At 39.1% G+C, this 25703-nt stretch overlaps 1 protein-coding gene across 2 annotated transcripts in view; it reads left to right on the forward strand.

Annotated features, from left to right (window-relative positions):
• Positions 1-25703, forward strand: part of LOC129672165 (contactin-associated protein like 5-1-like) — a 796696-nt gene that overhangs the window by 661373 nt on the left and 109620 nt on the right. For both annotated transcript variants that reach the window (XM_055601463.1, XM_055601471.1), the window contains exons 17-18: positions 7241-7459; positions 20788-21027. In XM_055601463.1, coding sequence (XP_055457438.1) covers positions 7241-7459; positions 20788-21027 — 459 coding nt within the window. The remainder of the gene's footprint in view (positions 1-7240; positions 7460-20787; positions 21028-25703) is intronic.

A 25703-nucleotide genomic window follows, 5' to 3' on the forward strand; every position in this document is an offset into this window, starting at 1 on the left:
ATATATATATATATATATATATATATATATATATATATATATATATAATCTAGGAAGACAGCTTAACAAGTAAATCTTGTTCATGCAAGCATGAGGACCTGAGTTCAGTTCCCAAGAACAGAAGTAACATAGCAATTAATTCCCATGACAGAAAAGGCACAGACAGGTGGAACCCTGGGACTCATCTAGCACAATTGGCAAGTTCCAGGTTGAGCAAGACTCTGTTCCAAAAAAAGAGGTGGAACGTAATCAGGTCACACATGAGCAAAGGATGACAAGGTAGTATACATGCACACATGTACATGCATGCATGCATACACGCACACACACACAGACACACAATCTCTTATCTATCACCAATAGGAGAGTGTACCAAGTCACGCCGATTCTCCACCTCTTTCATGCCAGCAGCAGTGTGTGTACTGGTTTAGATGCATGATTTATACCTTTGTAGGAGTCCTGCCCTTACCTGTGAGATCTGTGGAATTATGATCATGAAGCCAAATTAACACTAAAGCAATATGGATGGGAAGACATTCTACTGTGAGACAATGCATGTCAGGCAGGCTAGCAAAAAATACATGCAAGTGCCAAAGGGGGAAATACAACAATGAATAGTTACTTTTTATGAAAATGAAAAAAAAAAACAGCAGTGTTTTAGTCTGTTTCAGCATGAGTAGCTTTAAAAGTCTGCCTATAGGTGTTTATTTCTGCAAAGGTCTCAGTGAGTTCACTTAAGTTGATTTCCTGTACTTAGTTTTTGTTCAAACGAAATATAAATTGTATTATCCCATTTATCCTCTATTACATTGAGGAAATACTTTCTATTCATTTTTCACAAGAACTCAAAAGATTTGGGAAGATTTTTCAACACGAAGACAAGTTTGGTAAAATTGTTTATTAAAATCGTTTTAATAATAAACTCCAAAAATTATAACACTGTCCATATCTGTCTTTGCAAGGAACAAATCTGGTGATTTCAAAATATCCCAGTAATCTGAAATCTTTGCAGGAAATATTTTCATGCAGAATTCATCATAGATTTCCCTCTTGTTTGGTAGAAACTGAACAAAATTATGAAGGGTTTGCAATGGCTTGAGTTCTTTTGATTCTCTTGCTGAGGCCCCTGTATGTATACATTCAGATGACAGAGGACAGTGGAAACACACACAGATGAAAGGCAGAATCTGCATTCTTACTCTTAAAACAAATACATTCGCCTGGTATTTTATGGAGCCAGTGGAGCATACGCAGTTGTTCATATTAACACTTCACCAGGGTATAACGGTTCCTAAGTGTTAAGTCATAAAATGTACTTACTTAAGGGTCACTTATATTTTGTTAAAAATCATCAACTTTAGTGTATTTGTGCCCATGTGTGCCTTTGGCGGTGGAGTGTTACATAATTAACATTGCTTAGAATCACTAGTGAGTGATGATTTTAAAACAGTAAACAAGTCCAGAGGGCTTAGGAAATACTTCAGTCAGTAAAGTGCTTACTCTGCAAGCATGGGAGCCTGAATTTTATCCCCAGATCTCATTTGAATGAAGAGAAAAATGGATATCTTGGCATGGACCAATACTAGAGTAAGAAATTCCCTCACCTCTTTTTTTCATTCTTCTATTTAGTGTGTGTGTGTGTGTGTGTGTGTGTGTGTGTGTGTGTGTGTATGGTTAGGTCAGATGCTAATGTTCATTATCATCCTCAGAAATGCCATCTGCCCTCTAAGAGTCTCTTACTGCCTAGGCTGGGCTTGGCTGCCAGTGTGCCTCAGAGATCCTGTTGTGTATATAACCCCAGTGCTGGGCCTGTAAAGGTATGTTCTGCCTTGTGGACTTTAGGGATCAAAATCAGCTACTCATGCTTGTGAAGCAAGTACTTTACTGACTTAGCCATCCAACAGTGAGTGCCAGCACTGATATCAACAAAATATCCTAGATTGTTGATCTGTTGTGTATAAAGGCTTCTGTTCCCCCAGGTACCACTTTGCACATTTCTTCACATATTCATTTCTTATTTATATATTACAGAATTAGTGGTTCTCAGATATCAATAGGATGCATTTGGCTATAGTTACTATGAAATTCCTTTTAACTGGCACACATAAGGATGAAAATTCACTGGTAGTGATTACATCAGAGTGTGCAGAGGACATGGGGCTCCCATTACTTATGGTAAAATTCTTCCATAAAGTGAGATGTGGCCAATTTTCTCCCTCTTCTCAGACCTCTGAATATCAGCCTAAAACTTGCTGTCCCTCTGGAGTGAAATCCCTTCTTCACCTGCTATCCTAATAATTTGCCTGATATGCAACTTATCTGAGCTCCTTCATATCAGTGACTAAAGCCAGGAAAAGAAAAACATGCATGGTTTATGCTGATGCCACACCTACTTAAGGAAGGCACTAGATCCCAGTAAGACTTTAGAGAAAAGTAAAAATCAGTAGCTTTCCACCCCGATACTGGGTATTATAAGGAATAGGTCATAGTGGGAAATCAAGCATTATTTCTCCGAGTCACCATTTCTTCTGTTTGTATCGAAATGGAAATTTATTTTAAAGGTTTTCTGCGCCCAGAGGTTTGTCAATATGGAGACAATCCAGATTAAACATCACAATGATTATTGAGGATACACAACTGTCCCCAAGGACAGGAAGTGTCTAGACTTAAAATCCACACGATATCTCTATTCCTTCCACCATTTCCTTTTCCTGCTTTGTGTAACTATTTGAGGAGTCAAGTATTTTGGGTCTAACAAGATAAAATTATTTCCATCCAGACCTGAGGCCAGAGGTTCCTCTGGAAGTTCCAGCACTATTATATCAGACAGTGTTTGCAAAATAAGAAGCAAAGCTGCTGTTGGCTTCTCAAGAGCCCATGTCTCCAAAGTTAAGCAATGTTTTACTAAATTCATCTTTCTCATTTTACAAGTGAGTTCATAGAAAACCAGAGAAATTAACTGGCCATAATCATCTTGCAACTTCTTTATTTTATAAATGGACTCCTTATCTCATACATACATATAATCACTTTCCTTGGCTGTGCATTGGACAATAGCTGACCGTCATAGTTCAGTATTATCTTCATCTCTGCCCTGGGCTAGAGTTGAGGATGCATGAATACATCTTCATGAAGCTTTGAGCTGAGTAGTGGGAAGAGCAGTACAGAAGAGGCAATAAAGGATTCCCTATGGGGCACAGAATGCATTCCTACTGTTGTGGGAAGGAAGAACATTACAAGGGTTTTTATCCTAGACTTCTCTCCTTGGAATCCTTGTCAGTAATTACACTTAGGTATCTATAGTCTATTCCTTTGACAGCAAAAGAGCATAGTGAGCACACCTTGTTTCATTCGCTTCTGAACTCCCTGGGAACTAGGTCTGCTTGATGAATACCATCCAAAGTCCTCTTAGATTTGTCTTAAACAATAGAGGAACAAATCTTGAGTAAATGTCCATGTGAGACACTTACATGGAAAGTTAATGATAGTGTGATAATGTGACTGGGTCCTGATTTCATATCCAGTTCCATGAGAATATGTGATTGCCCTTGGGACCATCCACAGTGTTTGCAGTCTAGCCGTGTAGGCTTCTGGTACCATTCATTCATTCATTCACACTTTTTCCATTCAATTGTGCCCAATTATCTCTATTATGCATTCTAGCTATGATGGTCATGGGAGACTATATAAACTGTATGAGATTTGATGTTTGAGGCATGGGTTAAAAGTACCAGCTCTAGAAGCATATTGTCAGGATTTAAATCTTCCATCCACTGTGACAACCAGCATACACCTGTGCTCAGTTCCCTTCCTAATGAAATAGCCCTGTCTAATAAGTTTGCAATGAGGCTCAACTGAATTCAGTGTTAGCAGTGTGTCTGGCGTATGTGATGCATTTATTACGTATCAATGTTATTGCTATTATTGTTTTACCAATTCTCTTTCATGTACAGGAGGAATTATTTAAATATTATTGGTAGTTAATTGAGTAAAGATAAGTGGGCTTCTAGAATACAGGTGTAAAAATAAAAAGCAGGTAAAGAGAACTACAGCATTTATCCCATTTGAGAAGTACTGCATTGGATTTGCCAGAGCTATGTGCACACAAGCACCAGGCTGGGGACTGGCCTTGTAATAAGGAAATAAGTGTCCCTCTGCAGTTTACAGATTATAGAGTTTGCTATACCCAAGCACAGTGCTAGTGGCTGTGTTTGGGAGAAGCAAAGATTTCTCTACAGCAGTGATTCTCAAACTTTCTGATGCTATGACAGTTCCTCATGTTGTCATGACTCCCAACCATAATATTAATCTCATTGTAACTTCATAACTACTAAGTTTGGTACTATTATGAATCGTAATGTAGATATCTGTTATGCAGGCTATCTGATACCTTTGAAAGAGTCATTCTACCCTAAAGGGATCTTGACCCCCAGGATGAGAACTACTCTTCTACAGCTTTCAGAATATTTGGGAAGACAGGCAGCCGTTAGGTCATATGGTACAGGGGATATATGCTATAGCCAATATCAGTACAGACAAGAAGTCCAACTTAGTGACAGAAAGGGTCAGGCAGAACAGGGAAACAAGCTTCCTACAACAGTGTGCTGTCTGGTGGGAAACTAATATCTTTAAAACTAAGCATTGAGGGAGGATTTTATCCAGATCCTCAATCTTGCTCCCCCACGTTCTCATTAATCTTTGTCCTGAATACATAAAGATATAGATTTGAAACCAAGTCATCCCTTCATAAATGTTTAATTTTGAGATGAACAGACTTTCAAGATAGAACTAATAATCTGAATAGAAAATACAAACTGAGGCCAGAGAGATGGTTCAATAGCTAACAATACGGCTGTTCTTATAGAGGACCTGTGATCAGTTCCCAGCACCTGGTAATTCCAGCTATCTATGTGGAAATGCCAGTTTCAGGGGATCCATCACCCTCTTCTGGCTTCTGTAAATAGCAGACATGAATGTGGTAAGCAGAAATACATGCACGTAAAAGACTAATACACATAAAATAAAGTAAATAATAAAACTTGAAACAATTACAACATAAACATAACCCAGGCCTGGGAGAATGACTTAGTTTATAAGCATGAGGACCTGAGTTTGACCTGCAAAGCACACATTAAAAATTCAAATGTGCTTGTAATCCCACTACTGAGAGAAGAAGACAGACTGCTCCCTGGACTTGACTGGGTCAACCAGCCTGGCCTAATCTATAAGCTCCAGGGCAATGAGAGAGTCTGCTTAAAAAAAATAAAGAATATGGCATCTGAATCACAACATGGCATCTGAGGTTGACCTCTAACCTCTATATGCACCCATATATACATGTGTCACAGAGAAAGAGAGAGAGAGAGAAATCTGTACATATGTGGGCATGTGCACAGAAAGAAAATAACAGAAAATGACTCAAGGACTCCTATGGTTTGTTTGTTTGTTTGTTTGTTTGTTTTTACTGTTTATCATGTACTCTATGCCTTTCAGTCCTATTCTCTCAAGGCGTGGCTTTGTAACCTAAATGAATTTACCTGCACTGGGAAATCACATGTTGAAGTTATAACACAACCATCACTTTTAAGCACCTACTTTGTTCCAGACACAATTTAAAGAATTTCATCAAGATCAGCAGGCACATAACCTCACAATTAGCTATATTTTGATTCCCACTTTGCAAATAAGAATACTGAAGCATGATATAAGAACTCCAGGAAGGGAGGCTCTATAGTTTATTCTGTCAAGCCCCTTTGTGTTATTGTTGGTTGCAGTCACCAACTTGTTGCTTATCTTTAAGGCCAGGACTCGGGAGAAAGAAAAGCTTCCTGTCTTCAGTTACGTGGAGCTCTGTATAATGCAGCTTTTTTACAGGAGCAATTTTCTGATAATGTTTAGAGCCTTGAGGGACATGGTGTCAGGTGGTATTTGAACGTGAAGTCACTAGTGTGACAATTTATACCATGGTCAAATAGAAATCCACTTTGTGCATTAAGGTAAGGAAAGACAAAAAATCATAAAGTGCCAAGAAGGAGAACAGTTCTGGTGTGTGAAGGCTGCATTTACTCAGGAGACCACATTCTTGTCAGCCTCAGTTTATAGCTCACTGCTCTCATTCTTTGTACTTAGAAAATCTATACATGACACTATGTAATGACAAGAGTAGCATGTTAAGAACCTTTGCCTTTACTGACAGGTATTACTTACTATTTGAAATACCATTTTTTCCCTGAGGTGTTTATCATTAATAAATGATGATTGTGCCTTTCTCAGAGTTGTTTTAAGAACAAAAAAGAGAAAACCTGTGCTCAGTGCTTTACATAAGGTCAGTTCTAGCCTCTCTTCGTTAATCTGTACTGGTGCTACCACCACAACGGTTACCATACACACTATTATTATCACCATCAGCACCATCTCTACCACCATCCTTACCTTCACTGACAGAACCATCAAGATAGTCACTGTGATTACTAACACGTCCACTATTACTGTCACCATCACCACTATCACCATCACTACTACCACCATTAACATCCACCTGTATCAATATTGTATAGGTCACTTGTCTTATTTATTAAACATAATACATGACAATGGAAACTTAAAGAAAGAAGGTTTTGTTATTCTGGCTCATAGTATCAGCGTTGGAAAAGGCATGATGACAAGAGTTTGAGATAGCAAGTTCCATTGCATATGTAGTCAGAAAACAGAAAGTGATGAATGCCACTGCTCAACTGACTTTCTTTTTTGTTGAGGGTTCCAGTGCATGGAATGAAATTAATCACATGTAAGTGGTCTTCTCACCTCCATGAACCTAATCTAGATAAACCCGATAAACCCTCACTAAATCTCATGGCAGATATACTGTTGGTCTGACATGGGTCTCCTCTTGGCAAGTTAAAGATACTTAGCTAACATTATGTGTACAATAAAACTCAGGTAAAACCAGGACAGATCAAAGAAACCCAGAGCTCCAGCAGAGATTCAGACAGCCACAGATACCACAGGTTTCTGCTGCCTTGATTGAAAAATTAGAAACAACTGAAGTGGGGGAGTCCATAGAGCATACACATTCTTAGTCCTAGAGGTTAGTAAATGGTAGTCCAGTGCCCCACAGTGTTTAGAAATGTGCTCTACACATTGATGGAGAAAAATAACCTCTTTCTTTGAACATTCTGAACATGCTATGCCTGTAACAAACTGATAATGGCCTTCATCCTACATTCTTGTTTGGTTGCAGCTCCTTCTGAGGTGACATTTGCCATTGATGTTGGGAATGGCCCTGTTGAGCTCCTCGTCCAGTCTCCTTTTCCTCTAAATGACAATCAATGGCATTATATCCGGGCTGAGAGAAACCTTAAGGAGACCTCACTGCAGGTGGACAACCTTCCACGGAATATAAGGAAGACCACAGAGGAAGGCCACTTCCGACTTCAACTAAATAGCCAGTTGTTTATAGGTAGGAGATATCACAGATCATATTTTATGATAAACACCTATAAGATGATTTTTATCTCTCTAGGTCAAAAAAAAGTTCTAGTATTTTACAATTAGGAAACTGTTAAAATATGGTGTTATTTTTCACCATAAGTTTAATTTTATAAATTGTTTAATTCTAACTTTGTGGTCATTGACGTAAAGTTTATTTCACTCCTTCATACATTTAGGGGCCACCTCACACTCTTCTGGTTGTATTTTTGTGAATATATTGTTTTCGGAGATCTATGGAATTTTATCATTTGGGTCATTGTAATAAAAATTTACAGTATAGGCATAGAGATTGGAATCTCACTCTTCTTAGTGATCCTTGACTTCTAATACTGATAACAATCGTTGACAGAGTGATCACATAGTATGAGTAAACCAAAAAGTTCAGTTTTCGGTAGTAAACATGGGAGAGTGTGCTGGCTCGTTTTACATCCTCACAATGCAAGCTAGAGTCACTTGAAATAAAGACTCTCAACTGAGAAAGTGCCTTCATCTGTTTGTCCTGTAGGTAAGTTTGTAGAATACTTTTTAAGTAGTGACTGATGGAAGGGGACTGGAGGATTATTGGGATTACAGGCGTGCACCACTCTGCCTGGTGTATACGGTACTTGTGATCATGTAGAGGAAGCAAGTGTTCTATTGAATGGTCTATATTATTAGTGAGTATACTCTGTTAAAATTTAGGATTATTTTCATACTCTGTGAAAACACACTGCTGAGGTAGGGTTGCCTTGGTTTTGCACAGATAAGCAGCCTGGTCTCTGAGCAGATGTTGTCAGATGCCCATTCCCTCAGTGAAACTCAGCACTACACCAATATGTTCCCTGAACAGTTGTCTACTGATAGTAATGGGAGTTCAGAAGTCATGGCCTGAATCTGTTCTTTCCTTTATTTCATCATGGCTTCTTCCCTTCTCCCTACCTCATTTCCTCCATCAGTACTCATGGAGAAGCTAATAGTATTCATTTATCCTTGTCTGATAGTTGGGATGAAAATGTGAATTAATAAAATTCACTGTTGTTCATGGTGTTCATGTATGTGTGACAGTATATATGTGTTTGTGTGTAACTGTGTGTCTGAGTGTGCATGTGCATGTGTGTGTGAGAGAAAGATGGGGAGTGTTTTACATATGTTAGTCCACTTCTTAATAAGGCCAATCTTTGCACTATAATTTAGAAAACAGTACTTTGAAAATAAATGTGTCAGAGCTATTAAAAGTAAAGCTTTAATAAACAAGTTTTGGATTTAAATGCTGGTGTAGCTTATTAACCTAAAAAGCTAAGGGTGCATACATCAATGTAAACTTGAACTTGGATTTTTAAATAGACCTATTTAAATAAATCTCAGATTAACATTTCTACATGTCATTCTTCACCTTTGTCATGTACCAACACCCACACTTTGTAGCTCAGGTTGAACCATGCAACTCCATCTCCATTCCATGTGAATTTATTTACTTCATTTATATTTGGGCAAATTTAATTTTTTTAAATCTGAAAATATTATCACTTAAAATGTACTTGCTAAAGGAAAAGCGGTACTAGAATATTAGACCATCATATTTTCATTTCCTCACCCACCATATACATATATCTTCATTAGCTGTGTTTTAGACATCCAGCAGAAACTAAGATTGAGTGATTTAAAATCTTCTCATGATAACAAGTCCATTAATTAATTAATAACTCCTGTAAGTTATATGATATATTAATGAAAAATATTTATTTTGCTTTTTTATTTCTATTTAAACATCACATTTTATTTCTTGGAGGAAGTGTGCCTCTTATCAAGATTTAATATGTTCTCTTTTTTGGTGGAATTAGTTCAAGTAATTTACAATTTTCCTAAACTATGCTTCATGTGAAAGTCTGATTTCTTGTCAGGCAGTATTTATGCATCTTTTGAGATGAAGTAGAATCTTCAAGATTGGCTTTTTACATGCTCATAGCTATGCAGCTATCACAAGAACAGAGATAAGATGAACTTTGTACAAGATAAAAGTGAAGAGAGACAGCAGCATTTTGTGTCATTTTTATCACTAAATATTTAAATTGATCACAAATGCAGAGAGCTGTGCAAGCATGTACACAGGAAGAGACATCTTGATAGACTTGTAGCCAGGTCTGCCTGAGGAGCATGCCTGATTCCTCTATGCTTCTCTCTCCAGTGAGTCCCATCTTAGAAATTACTGTACTTTTTTGAGTTTGTCTTCATGAAACTGAAAAGGGGGAAAACACTCTTGGATGTCATCTTACTCTGTTGATTTATGTCTCACTGTTTAGAGTTCAGTGACAGATATGTTTGCAAATGCATCTGGACAAAGGCAGTTGAAGTCCCAACTTTTTGTGTAATTAATTTAAGCAATGAATGAATGAGTGAAATTTTGATTAGTCATTTCTCTTGTTTCCTGTTCAGTGGCTGTGATAAAATATCCCAACTAAAGCAACTGTGAGGAAAAAGCTTATTCAAGTTAACTATTCCAGGGGAAAGTAGAGTCAGGACCTTGGAGCAGCTCCTCACATCTACAGTTAAGAAGAGAGAGAGAATGAGTACACGCCTGTTTACTCTCAACTCCCTTCTGCTCTTTTATTTAGTCCAGGACCTAAAACCAAAGGGTAGTGGCACCAACTTTTATGTTAGATCCTCCCACACTGATTAACATAATCATTACTTTCCCCATAGACATGCCCAGATGCCAGCCTAATCAAGATTCCCATCATTGAGAATCTTTAAACAGGTGATTCTGTATTTTTTTCAAACTGGCAAAACTAACCATTGGTCCAAATGAAGGACTATGTTCTCCATCACACAGAAATGTGAAGACATTAGATGTTTATCTGTGGCAGCAGCAAAAGATTTCATTATTAGAGTGTGTTTCTTTACTGGAATCGATTGAATATGGCATTGTTTATGTATTGATGTGGAGGTTTCTGTCCAGACACCTTTGCCCACAGGAACATATTTAAATCAAAGCATCTTGCAGTGAACACTGGACCTCTACTGTGATCATGAGTGCTTTCTGTGTACAAGACTGCATCTTAAAAAATAGGATGTACCAACTAGCATTACCTTTGTTTCTTCAATGTGACAGCATGAAAAGTGCTGATCAATTACATTGCTTCATGGATTTCAGAATCAATATAGTAACCTGACAGTCTTTTGTTACCATGCCAGTTAGGAACACTTGTAACATTCCTATATTGTCTGGTCAGCGACTTAGCAGAACACAAATCGGATAGAATGTAGCTTTTAAAGTGTAATAAGTAGCTGAACTACAATCTCACCATTGGGAGTGTTAACAGTTTCATTATCTCTGTTTTGTTAGGTTTTGTGTATGTATATATGTATATGTGTGGTTTTGACTGCATGCTTGCATATGCATGAGCACATTTTTAATTACATATATATATATATGTACATACATGTAGAGGGAGAGATCAGGAATATTCCTTGATAACTTTGTACTTTATTACTGAGTCAAGATCTCTTGTTAAACCCTTGATTTGTCTGCTGTGGGTAAACCATCTTGCCCCTTGGAGTTGTCTTTGTCTCCTAAGTGATAGAATTACAGGTAGCTGCCATAACAAACATGCCAGCTGCTATAGGAGTGCTAGAGATCTGAGATTCTGTTAACACACTTGGGTTGTGATTTAGTTCTCACCCTTCTACTGTGATGAGACCTTGGTGGAGAAATAGCTAGCATAAGGATAAGATTGTCTTTGTCAGACCTCAACATAAAACTGGACACATTAAGTCTGTTAGAAGAAAAAGTGGGGAAGAACCTTGAACTAATTGGCACAGGACATAACTTCCTCAACAGTTCTACACAAATAACACAGGGTCTAAAATCAACAATAAATGTAACCTCAAGAAACTGAAAAGCTTCTGTAAAGCAAAGGACACTTTTATCAAAACAAAATGACAGCCTACAGACTGGGAAAGGATCTTCACCAACCCTATATCTGATAGAGGGCTAATATCCAGAATATATAAAGAGCTCAAGAAGTTAAAAAGCAACAAGTCCAGTAATCCAATTAAAAATGGGGTACAGAGCTAATCAGAGAATTCTCTATGGAGGAATATTGAATTGCAGAGAAACACTTAAAGAAATGCTCAACATCCTTAGTCATCAGGGATATACAAATCAAAACGATCCTGAGATTTCACCTTACACCCATCAGATTGGCTTAGATCAAAAACTAAAGTGACAATATATTCTGGAGAGGATGTGGAGAAAGGGGAACCCTCCTCCATTTCTGGTGGGAATGTAAACTTGCACAACCACTTTGGAAATCAATCTGGCACTTTCTCATACAATTAGGAATAGTGCTTCCCCAAGATTCAGCTATACCAGTCCTAGACATATATCCAAAATATTCTCAAGTATACAACAAGAACATTTGCTCAACCATGTTTGTTACAGCTTTATTTGTAATAGCCAGAAGCTGTAAACAGCCCAGATGCCCCTCAGTTGAGGAATGGATACAGAAATTGTGGTACATTTACACAATGGAATACTACTCAGCAATTAAAAACAAAGAAATCATGAAATTTGCAGGCAAATGGTAGAAACTAGAAAAGATCATCCAGAGTGAGGTTTACCAGAAGCAGAAAGACACACATGGTATATACTCACTTTAAGTGAATAGTAGACATAATATAGGATAAACATACTAAAATCTGTACACCTAAAGAAGCTAAGCAATGAGGAGCACCCTGGGTAAGATGAGCTGTCCTCACTCACTCAGAAAGGTGATTGGGACAGACATCTTAAGAGGGAGAAATAGGCAATAAGACAGGAGCCCACCACAAAGGGCTGTTGAAAGACTCAACCCTGCATAGTATCAAAGCAGACGCTGAGACTCATGGCCAAACTTTGGGCAGAGTGCAGGGAATCTTATGAAAGAGGAGAGATAGAAAGACCTAGAGGGTACAGGAGCTCCAGAAGGAAAGCAACAACCAAAAAATCTGGACTCAGAGTTATTTTCTGAGACTGATACACCAACCAAGGGCCATTCATAGAGATAACCTAGAACCCCTGCATAGATGTAGCTCATGGCAGCTCAGTCTCCAAATGGATTCCCTGTAATGTGTATAGGGACTATCTCTGATATGAACTGATTGGCCTGCTCTTTGATCACCTACTACTGACAGGGGTGCAGACATACCAGGCCACAGATGAAGACTATGCAGCCATGCCTGGTGAAACCTGATAGGCTAGGGTCAGAGGGAAGGGGAGGAGGACCTCCACTATCAGTAGACTTGGGGAGGGTCATAGAAGAAGATGAGGGAGGGTGGGATTGGGAGGGGTTGAGGGAGGGGTTTATAGCTGGGATATAAAGTGAATAAACTCTAATTAATTAAAAAATAAATTTTAAAGATTTTCTTTGTCATAGAATGGAAATGAAGTTCAGACTGACAAATCTACTCAGAGTAATTTCTCTTTGGGTGTGACATCTTTCCATATATGCTTCAAATGTATAGTAAACATTTGTGAAGATTAGTCTGTGACTCTTATTCCTGGTGTTACTACCTTCTGTTTCATTCATACAAGTGCTTGAGACAGCTGGTCACCTTGTAACCCTAGTCAGGAAGCAGAGGGTGATGTCTCTCTTACCCCTTTTTATCCAGTCCAGGAAAGCAGCCAATGGATATGGTACCATCCAAATTTAGGGTGGATCTCCCCACCACAAATAAGCCAATCTAGAAACTCCCTCATACACATGCCAGAGGCTTTTCTCCTATGGAATTCTAGATCTGTCAAACTAACAATTAAGATTTACCATGACAGATGTTAAGTTTATATAAGCTATTTACTAGCTTTGGGCAAAGTATTTTATATAGTAAATAAATTAATAAATATTCTAGGATAGAAGAAAAGAGAGAAGAGAAGGAGTGGGATAAAGGAAGACAGAAAAAGGAAAGGTAGAAAGATTTACAATGAGATAAAACAAAACAACAAAAACAAACTATTAATGTACTAATTTTTGTTAAGTCAGAGTCATATCTGGCCCACTCAGTGCTTGCAGACAGGGAGCTAATGGTGATCATGGGAAAAGTGAGACTTCTGGACTTATGCAGGGACATAGACCCTAGACCCGAAAGCAATTTTATATATAATTGATATTTGTCTGTTGGTTCCTCTATATAAAGAGGAAGAGGAGGTTGAAAATAAACATGCCTGTACTCATTCTCTCTGTTGTTGAGTTTGGATGTGAGGTGTTGCTTCAGTGTCCTACTTCTGCTTTCCCCAGTGATAGAATCTAGCATGAAATTGTAAACTGAATAAGCCCCTTTCTTCTCTGTTGCTTGTGTTGAGCTATTTTGTCACAGCAACTGGACAGAAGAAAAAGGGAAATGACTAAGCAAAACTTTCACTTATTCATTCAATCAATCATTCCTTGCTTAGATGAATTATAAAAAAAATGTTCAGACTCTAATTGCCTTTGGCCAGATGACATTTACAAATGTACATGTACTAAACACTAAACAGTGAGACATAAAGCAACAGACTAAGAGGACATCCAACAGCGTTTTCCCATTTTCAATTTCATGAAAGCAAACCTAATAAATCACAGTAATTTCTAAGATGGGACTCACTGGAGAGAGAAGCACAGAGGAATTGTGCATGCTTCTTAGGCTGACCTTGGCTACCAGTCTATCAAGATGTCTCTTCCTGTCCTAGCCAGCTTGTACAGCTTGCACAGCTCTCTGCATTTGTGATCAATTTAAATATCTGCTGATAAAAATTAGGCTTAGAATGAAGGCAGTACCACTTAGGAATTGATTCATACTCGATCCAAGAAAACACAATTGTAATGAACACACCCTATACTAGGGCCAACTGAGACATGCTATCCCAAATTGCTTCTAGCTACACCATCCAACCAACTGTCTTTGTTGTCAAGAAGATTGATGACAGGAGCCAAAAAGAGAAATGAATGTATGTATACTTCTTAGAACAGGAAACCATATAAGAGAGAAGCAGAAGCAAGTAGATTCTCTTTGTTGTGGTATTAACCTCAATTATTCAGTAGAATAGCTCAGCTCACAGATTCATGGTAGGAGTCCTCTGTAGTATTTTCCATTCGCCAGGTCTGATCTCACTTGGCTCTTTCATGTAAAGTTTATTTGATTCTTGATCATAGCCAAGGTGATCTTTCTGAAGTTGATTTCTCCACTGTGTGGAGTGAAGGGTAGCAATAACCACTTTTTTTTTCCCCATAGAGAATTAGAAAAATTTAGTAAAATGTCTAGTATAACACAAGCATGTTCAATATGGCATGACTTGCAAGTAATGGAATTTAATTCACAAGGAACTTGCTGATCAAGATTGGGACTTTTGATTGGTAGCCCAAGCCTTTAATCCCAGCACTCAGGGATGCAGAGATGCAGATTCTGGGGGATCTCTGTGTGTTCAAGACAAGCCTGGTCTACAAAGCAAATCCAGATTAGCCTTGAATCAGGGCTACACAGAGAAACCTGCTTTGAAAAACCGAGAGAAAAAAGGATTAAGAGAGAGAGAGAGAGAGAAGAGATAATTTAAAGAAAGACTCCCAACAACTTTAAAGATAAAACCATGTTTTGTTTTGTTTTGTTTCTTCTACTTTTATAGTTAACCGTTATTTGAATTTTTCCTGGGAGATGTAAACAACTAGTTTTCTGTTCATCCTAGACAGAGCAAAAACTACAAAATAAAGAAGCAGTTCCACTCAAGTCTATCTTCTGTAGACAGGGAGTTCACTGGTTCCATATATGACAATAGATGAGGCAACATTGTGCCTCAGGTAGCTGCTTCACTGACAGCTCACTCTTGCCTGGGGGATAACTCACAAAAGCTGCATCCCTCAAGGTCCCTGAACAACTTACAGGCATCTTGAGGTGGGGCTAAACCATACCCTGTCCCAAGAATTGTAATAACTTATATAACCTTTGAGAGGGGAATGGCAAGGGTGAAAACTTTGTTTATATCACTAGTCTCTAAGGAGGAATGTTATAATTTGGAAAAATAACTACTCAACAATTTTACAGAAGTCAAGATTTTAAAAAAATCACAGCAGAAAATAAATTAGGATGACAGCAAATATACGTATGCACAGAGACAGCAAAGTAACTCAACATGCTAAAAGTGGGTGGGATCTGGAAAGAAGCCACAAGAAAGCAGACAGAGAGCCATCTGATTTATCAATGGACAATGCTCAGAAATTTCACAAGTATTTCTTTCTTTTTAAAAATTGGCACCTTGAGGATAGAAAATTGTCTCATCAGACACAGGTGCTTGCTTCCAGGCCTGAGAACCTGAGTTAAATTCCAAGAACCTACATGGTAAGAGGAGAAAACTGACTCTTAAAACTTGTCCTGTAATACTATGACTATATGTGTCTCTCTATGCTTGTATCTGTGTACATGTTCTTGTGTCCTCACTGTGTGCATATACATGTCTTATGTACGTAGTGTTTGTGTTGTCTCTGTGTATGTGTTACATGTATTTGTGTTGTCACTTTGAACATGTACTTATATGTATATATCTGTGCTTGTGCTGTCTCTGTGTATATATGAACATATATGTGCAGATGTGTGTTTAGGTGTGCAGATGTGTGTTTGGGTGTAGTCTATATGTATGTGTTTCTGTATATATATAAGTAGATGTGCACATGTGTGTGTATTATTGGAATGGCATGAATTCTCTTAAAATTACCAAGCACTTAGTCTAGTGTGTCATTCCTTACCATAAAAACAATCTATTATATAGAATTTTATTCCTTGTAAAAATAAAAAAAAGCCAGGGAAAAGCACCAACTGTAGGTCACTATTCAAGTAGTATACAAAGGGCATGAGCTGCTTTTCTGAGGAAAATCATAATAACTTGTTTTATGTCTCTACATTGAGAAGTACATTTTTACAAGAGAAATCACCCCTGCCACCCTTTCCACATTTATGAACTTGTTGACTAATCCACACACATACACACAAAAATGTGCAATACTTCTTGCATTTGCTACCTCTGCTATGAGAAAAATGACACTAACAAGATATATGAAGAGTTATATTCAAATCCATGAAGGAGAGTGATTACAGAGTAAGGGAAAGAGAAGCAAGTGTTAGACTCTGTAAATCCTCCCCTCTTTGTTGCACAGAAGCCCCAGAAAAGAAATAATGAGCCTTTGTGATTGGCTTGTATTTGCCATTGATTTATCTTGTGGTTAAAGGAGGCTTACTCACTGAAATTGAAACAGACAAGACAGTGCAATTGAGGTTTGGCCTCTTGGCCTGCATTCTTATCAGAACTGGAAACAACCTCAAGTTTTATCATTATTTCAGAGTAAGAGATTAGCCTTGTGCCTCAGGAATATTCTTTTTTTTTTTTATTCTTTCAGCTCAAGCAATGGACTCCACATGTGTGTTTCTTGGTATGGCAACCTGACATCTTAATTAGTTTTCTATTGTCATGATAGCACATCATGATCCCCCAAAATGCTTAATTTGTGCTCATGGATGCAAAGGGCCAGTGTCCATGACTATCATTGTAGGGAGCATGGCAACAGCAAGGCAGACACAGTGCTGAAGGAATAGCCAAGTGCATATATCTTGATACATAAGCATGAGGCACAGAGAGCTAACTGACTTTTGTAAACCTAAGAGCCAGTCTCAAATGACACATATTCTCCAACAAGGTCATAGCTGCTAATTCTTCCCCAAAAGTTCCACCAACTGGAAAGCAAGTATGGAAACAGGATCTTAAGGAGGCTGTTCTCACTCAAATGACCACACCTAGGATGGAGAGAGAAAGGTATATGTCTAGCCATCTACACTTCTCATTATGTTATCATGTCACCCACTACCCTGTCATTCTATCAACTTACAGATCTCCCCGATTTCATGCGTGTTTGTGTGTGTGTGTGTGCGTATGTTTGTTGTATGTGTACATGTCTGTTTATGTGGTTGCACATGTGAGGGCATATGAGCACATGCACAGTACAGCATGGGGAGGTCTGATAACAGTCTTTAGACACCTTCCACAATTTGACTAAGACACTGTTCCTCATCCTCATCCTGTCACTTCATCCTGTAGGCTAGTCTTCCTGGCCTGTGAGCTTCCAGAGATCTCCCTGTCTCTACCTCACATCTTACATCACTGGGGTGGGAGGCATGTGCCACATAACCTAGGTTTTTCATCACTTCTGAGGATCAAACTCAGGTCCTCATGCTTGCAAGGCAAGCATTTTCCCACCTGACCCATCTCCCCAGCCCCGACTTACAACTTTATTTGCCTTATTGACATATTTCTTGTCCAAAACAGTATGTTTGATATTTCTATCTTATCTGCCTTGATAAGCACGCATGCAGACATAGTTTCAAGACTAGTATTTCTCAGTCTCCCTAATGCTGTGAACCTTTGATACACTTCATAATGTTGTGGTGACCTCCAACCTTAAAATTATTTTTATTGCCACTTTGTATGTGTAATTTTGCTACTGTTATGAATCATAATGTAAATATCTGTGCTTTCTGATGGTCTTAGATGACCCCTATGAAAGGTTGGTTCACCCACAAAGGGATTGTGACCCACAGGTTTAGAATTGCTGTTCTAGATCAAAATTTAATAGAGTTGTAGCATAAAGTGTTAAAAAGAAATGTGTCTCAGTTAGCTAATAGAGACATAAAATAATTGATTTGTAGTTTCTGTCCTCAGTATTTTCTCCTGCTCCTGTTTCTCCCACTCTCTTTTCTGCTCCCTCCTTCTCTTTCTTTTCTTCTCCATCAGTCCAATTGATAGAACTCAAGGATTTGTACTTACTCTCCACACATCTGTGCATGACCTTGAGCTCAAGGTTTGAACACAAATTGCCTGTTTTCTAAAGCCAGAATGGGCCTCTGCCTCTTCTGAGATCTCCCAGAATTCTCAGCAGCTCACACATACAGACTAATGGGATTTAGCTGTGCTTTCCATCTTCTTGTCTCTTGGCATACATGCCCTCTTATATCAAGGAAGATTGAGGCTTTCTATGTGAACAATAGAATGAAAAAGTTTAAATCTGTTCAGTGCTTGGTGGAGTGTATAAAAGCCTCTTCTGACCCCTTCCAGATTTTTTTTTTAAGTTGGGAGTAAATTTACAGCCCAAGTCTAAATGTGAGTCAAGAATTCTCATCTGTTAATTAATATTTGAATGTCTGTAAAGAATTGTGTTGGCAATTTGATGGGAATTGCATTAAATCTGAAGATTGCTTTTGGTAAGATGGCCATTTTTATTATATTAATCCTGCCAAGCCATGAGCATGGGAGATCTTTCCATCTGCTGATATCTTCTTCTAAATCTTTCTTCAGAGACTGGAAATTTTTTTCATACAACTCTTTGACTAGCTTGGTTAGGTTCACACCATGGCACTTTATGTCCTTTGTGGCTATTGTGAAGGGTGTTGTTTCCCTAATTTCTTTCTCAGCCCTTTTGTCCTTTGTATACAGGAAGGCTACTGATTTTTTTTTTTTTTTTTTTTTTTTTTGTTAATTTTGTATCCAGCCGCTTTGCTGAAGGTATTAATCAGCTGTAGGAGTTCCCTGGTAGAGTTTTTGGGGTCACTCAGGTATACTATCATATCATCTGCAAATAGAGATACTTTGACTTCTTCTTTTCCAATTTGTAGGGTTCCATTGTAATAGGAACAGGGACTGTCTCTGACATGAACTGATTGGCCTGCTCTTTAATTTCCTCCCCCTGAGGGGGAAGCAGCATTACCAGGCCACAGAAGAGGACAATGCAGCCACTCCTGATGAGACCTAATTGACTAGGATCAGAAGGAAGGAAAAGAATTCCTCCTCTATCAGTGGACTTGGGGAGGGGCATGCAGGCAGAGGGTGGAGGAAGGGAGGGATTAGGACAGGAGGAGGGAGGGAACCACGGGGGAGATACAAAGTGAATAAAGTGTAATTAACAAAGAAAAAAAGAAAAATAATAATAATATTTTAATGGATAACCTATAGGATCACTATGCAGATAATACATAATGCACCTGCTGATTTGTGGCAGTATGTAAAGACTCAAGAAAAGGTCCAGAGGATACCAGTAATTGAACACACTGTATTCCATGACCTGTATTAAGCTTTACAGTAAACACATGGAACAATAGATAGAATAGCTTAAACTTCCTAAATTCAATTGTCAATATGGCTAACCAGTCAATGGTATGGAGTTGAACCCCAATACCTGTCTTTCTCTCTTCCAGTGCACAGTCCTGTATTGTATAAGCATAAGGGAAAATGTTTCAGTTTTGTCTCTTTGGTGCACCTAACAGCTCTCTTTGAAATTGTCCAGCAGGGACAACCAACTCTATCCCTTTCATTTCAGATGAAAAACATTATACACTGCATAAAAATTTGTATTTTATTTATGTGCGGAGACCATGGACATGTAAAGTTTTATTCTTAAGCATTTTAAAAAGAGGTATATTTCTCTCTCAGTCTCTCCCTCTCTCCAGGCAATTTTTTCTTTGAAATAGGGTCTCATGTATAGTAAGCTGGCCTTGAGTGTGCTATGTAATAAAAGATAACCTTGAACTTTTCATCCTCCTGGCCTCTCATTTTAAGTGCTGAGATTATTGAAGTACATTGCCATGCACAGTTATTAGGTGGTACTAGGAATTGAACTTAGGGATTCGTGCATGCCAGGCAAGCATTCTACAAACTGACTCACATTCCCAGCCCTGACTTCCAGTTTCACTTCCTTTCTCTCACTGGGAACTTAAAGAAATATTCAGTGGAGCTGACAATTGCACCACGGCTAAGTGTTACCACAAAAATGTTATTCTCATGGAATAAGATGTTACAGGTGGACAGGAGGAAGCTAAAATGAAATTACCCTTTAGATGAGTTTTCTTGGGAGAGTGATAGCATCAAGATCACTAAAAACCTGACAGGCCCAAAAATGTGAGTGAGTAGCTCATAAGCCCAAAGGACGAAGAGGAAGTATCTTGTCTTTATAGGTTTTCAAGGAGACAGGGATAAGTCCCTCACCAAATGCTCTATTCTACCTGCTAGACATCATCAACATCTAGCTTTAACTTAAGGCTCTCTAATGTCTTGGCAGTAGGGAAAGGACAGGCCTTGCTTACAACTAAGGAAGGAAAAGGAAGAGCTGCATGGTCATAGAAGATCTCTCATTCTGCCTGTGAAGAGGCAGCATAGCAGGAAATGGTTTGATTTCTGGGAGAGGGGTCAGCTAGAGATTCTGTAATCTACCAGTTACATCTGTGGAATAGAGCTATGGTACCTTTAATGTTTTCTTTCTTATTTTTCATTATTAGGAGGGACATCATCAAGACAGAAAGGCTTTCTTGGATGTATCCGTTCTTTACAATTGAATGGACAGAAAGTAGATCTGGAAGAGAGTGCAAAGGTCACACCTGGAGTCAGACCTGGCTGTCCAGGTCACTGCAGCAGCTATGGAAGCAACTGCCACCATGGGGGCAAGTGTGTAGAAAAACACAGTGGCTACTCGTGTGACTGTACCAACACACCATATGAAGGACCTTTCTGCCAGAAAGGTAAGGTGGGCATGCATGCCACTACTTTGTATGGTCCTGTAGCATCCAAATATTATGGCCAATGATCCAGTGCCCTTAGGCCATCCACACCATTTCTACTTCAGGAAATGCTCTCCTACCCACATACCATGGTTAAAACAATGGTAACTATGTCTTCAGCAGCCATCACTATGCTAGTTATTTTTTTTATTTCTATTAATTACACTTTATTCACTTTGTATCCTCCCTGTAGCTCCCTCCCTCTCCCATCTCCACCTATGCCCCTCCCCAAGTCCACTGATAGGGGAGGTCTTCCTCTCCTTCCTTCTGATCCTAGTCTATCAGGTCTCATCAGGAATGGCTGCATTGTGCTACTCTGTGGCCTGGTAAGACTGCTCCCCCCTCAGGGGGAGGTGATCAAGGAGCAGGCCAATCAGTTCATGTCAGAGACAGTCCCTCTTCCCCTAACTAGGTAACCTGTTTGGACACTGAACTGTCATGGGCTTCATCTGTGCAGGGGTTCTAGGTTATCTCCATGAATGGTCCTTGGTTGGAGTATCAGTCTCAGGAAAGACACCTGTGCCCAGAATTTTTGGTTCTGTTGCTCTCCTTGTGGAGCTCCTGTCCTCTCCAGGTCTTACTATCTCTCCCTTCTTTCATAAGATTCCCTGCACTCTGCACAAAGTTTGGCTATAATCTCAGCATGTGCTCTGATACCCTGCAAGGTAGAGCCTTTCAAAGGTACATAGGTTTAGAAGATCACACTATAAACAATGCAATAACAGAGCCATCTTTTCAGTCTGAAAACATATTTTTCAACCTCCTTCACCATATTAAACTAAATAAGCTACTATTTAGTCTAGCTTAATCTAAAAGTTAAAGAGGAAAAAAAAAGGAATGCTGCTCACTGGCTTGCCCCCATGGCTTGTTCTGCCTGTTTCCTTGCAAAAGCCAAGGCCACTTGCATAGAAGTTGCACTGCCCACAGTGGGCTGTCCCTTCCCATGCCACATCAATCATTAATCAAGAAAATGCCCACACCTACTTGCCCATTGGCTGATCTGATGGAAGCATTTTCTTATTTTAACTTCCTTTGTTCCAGATGCCCCTGGCCTCTGTTAAGTTGAAAAAAATTAACAATGACAATTGACCCCTTGTCAACTTAGCACACTAACTCATTACTATAAAACTGTAATTTTCCCATTCTTGCTTTTCTCTAATATCTCATGTTTATATCAATATCACTGTATAAAGCATTCACATGTTTATTTATTTATTCATTTATTTATTTGTTTGTTTTTCTTGTCAAGGTTTCTTTGTGTAGCCTTGGTTTTCCTGGACTTGCTTTGTAGTTCAGACTGGCCTCGGACTCACAGATGTCGACAGGCTGCTGACTGCCTGAGTGCTGGGATTATAGGCATGTGCCACCATGCCAGCTACATTCTTAAAAGTCCTAAAATTTATAAAATTCAAAAATATTTAAAATTTTAGACTCTAAATATATGAATTCTCTCTAAAAGTCCAAAGTCCCTGAAGTGTCTATCCCTCTAATATGAAAAATGAGTTACATTCTTTCTTATTTGAAGAGGGAGGAGCCAAGGCACTGTCCAATCAAAGCAAAGCAATACTAAATGCAGACAATGTAAGAAGGTCAGGGCTTGGCCCCTGGAGCCCACTCATGATCTGCGCTCACAAGGGCAGAGGCAGCTCCCCTTCCCTGGCTTTGCTATCTGCAGTACACGTGGCTCCTTTCCTTGACTCAAGCCAGCTTTGTTCCATAGCTGTTTCTTACCTTGGCTGTTGTCACACAGTCCTGACAGGTCTAAAAGGATGGGGTCTCTACCATCACTGATGGCTTCCTGGCCTCTCTTTTCTGACTCTGACACTACCACATGGTGCCAAACCAGCTTGTCCAAATGACCCCTCTGATCCTGGGCTTTCTACTGTAACTGAGGTTATATTCTCACCAATGGCCTCTCCTGTCCACTCATGATGCCGTACTTCATGTTCTCCACGGCCCCCTCAGTACAGCAGTTTCATACCACAAAAAAACAGTGCCATGTGGAGATTCTTACACATTCCCAGGTTTGGTGTCAGCTTGAAATGTACATTTAGACTCTGGACTACAGATTTGTATGCTGACCCTGAGTAAAACTTCCCCCCAAAAGATTTTGCCTCAGTGAGGCTGGCCTCTTATTCATCACAGCTGATCCCTCAGCACCACCTAAGCAACATCTGTTATCTGAGTGAAGCACAAATTTCACCAGTGGAGATTGTTAATTCAACATATTACATGAACAATTCTGATAGCCTATTCTTCCCTCTGAAACTTAACAAGACAGGCCTTGCTCTCAGCGTTATGTTTCATATTCACACAGATAGCCCAGTGGACTCTGAGTACTCAATGGCTTTTCCAGCCCAAAGTGCCAAATACATTCCACAATCTTTGCCAAAACAGTATGCTCAGGTCTATCCCAATAGTACTCCATAACCTGCTTCCAATTTCTGTTTCAATTTACTCTCTTTCGGTGTGAAAAAACGCTTTGGCAGAAAGAACCTGGGGAGGAAAGGGCTGATGTGGATTAGAGGTCACAATCTAACATCAGAAGGCAAGGCAGTGACCTAACGCAGGGACATGGAGGCAGGAACTATACCATAGACCAGGGCAGAATGTATACTGGCTTACTCTCTGTGACAAGCTCAGCCTGATATTGTGGTTAATCCAGGACCACTTGCTCTGGAGTGGCACATTCACAGAACAGGCTGGGACCTCCTAGATCAGTCATTACAAAATTCTCCCACAGACTTTTCTATTGGCCAATTTTATGGAGACATTTTTTTTCTATTGAAGTTTGTCTTCCTGACAAAACTTTTTGTTACCCTGACCTGTGTCAAGATAGTGAAGAACTCACAAAGACAGCAAGTATAACATTCTTAAAGAATACGCAAATACGTTTTAAACTAACTTGAAGACAAAAGTCCTCTCAGTTTTCACAAGGGGGGGGGAGCTCTGCTAACATCTGAGAAGCTGGAGGGCATCCTTGAGTGGTCATTCCAGGCAGCATATGCAGACTGACAAGCTCTACAGTGTACTGTAGCAGCTATGACAAAAATCTTCTGATGGTGGGGGCACTTGAACATTGGACCTACCTGCATTTCTCAGGAGACATTATTCAAACACGCCATAAGCCATCCCTAGCTTTAGCTTCATTGTTACAGGTTCCTTCTTCTGCAACATTTGTATTCATTGTCCTCTGTCAGTACTGCCAAAACTGTTACCCACATCTGTTTCTCATTTTGACCCATAAGTTAAGTGAACATGTGTCTTTCTTAGCTTTTTCAACTACTACTTTCTTAGCTTTTTACTACTACTCCATTGTTCCCAGTTTCTACCTCTATGTGCCAATTAAATGATCCCCTGCATAAGCTATGGATATAACATGTCCTTCTTTACCAGATATTTATCTTGACAATTTCCTCTGGGAAAAGTGATGTGGAACTGGAAAGGAGAGTCATGTTCCAAGAGAGATACTTGAGCAAAGGATGGTCTCTGCTGGGGTGTTCTCCCCTGCTTTGCGTTGCAGCATCATGTATGTCAGGGATGAGGTTTTTAAACATGGAATTCCAATAATGAAATTAATGACATGAGCTCCTTTACCAGTGCTGGGCCAAATTCTGTTCCATATAATGCTATAACAAAGGAGGAAATGTTCATCTGGACTTATAATTTCAGAGATTTCAGTCAACAGTGCTTTGGCCCTGTTGATTTTGTCTTCACTTAGACAGGAGACATCATAATGGGTGATTGTGACAGAAAAATCTACTTCTTATAGCTTCTGTAAGCAGAAGTGAGAGGGGGGATCTTAGCACCCCCTCAAAGTCATGCTATTAATGGCCCAGGTGCTTTCCACAGGCACTATCCTTAGTGGATTGTTTATGAAGATTTATCCTTACTTTTTTGTGTATGATTGTGTTAATTTTGGCCATGTGTATGATGTAGCCCAAGGAGGCCAGGAGAAAGCATTGGCTTCCTTGGAACTAGGGGTACAGATTAGCTCCCTGAGTGGGTACTAAAAACCAAGCTAAAATCCTCTGTAGGACAAAGAGACTAGGCTCTGAGCTATCTCTCTAGCCCAGGTGATGTGACAATATCTCTCAGGTTTGGGAGAACTTTGGTTTATTTGCTACGCTGCTTTACTGCTTTGCTTTAGGGAATTTTTCTCATTTGTGATTCTGATTTCATTCTGAATAAAAAATATTATAGAAATATCCTTCCAGGTATGTAGCTCTTTGCATTTTATTCTTTAAAAAAGCTTTATTTATAGTTAGTCTTTTAGTTAGATATAATTTAAATACAAAGAAATTCCTCCTGTTAAGGTGGATGCTGTCCTTGCTCCTATTGCTTTCACACATACACAACTACCTAGTTTCAGATTCTTTTCATTGTCCACCTCCTCAAACTCTATTGACAACCAGCAGCCCCCTGCCCTCCTCAGAATCCAGTTTTCTCTTTCTGTCTCTGTGAATTTGCCTGGGATGGAACTCTCATATAAAGGGACTTTAACACATGTTGCTTCTTCATATTGCTTTTCTCTGATTAGATAATATTGTCACCTCATCCATGTTATAGAACTTTTTCTTTCTATTGCCAAGGTATTTTGTGAATACTCCCCACTTTGCTTTCCTGTTTGTTATCAA

This window comes from Psammomys obesus, unplaced genomic scaffold (genome assembly GCF_907164565.1).
Source record: "Psammomys obesus unplaced genomic scaffold, mPsaObe1.curated_primary_1811, whole genome shotgun sequence".
Taxonomy (NCBI): Eukaryota; Metazoa; Chordata; class Mammalia; order Rodentia; family Muridae; genus Psammomys; species Psammomys obesus.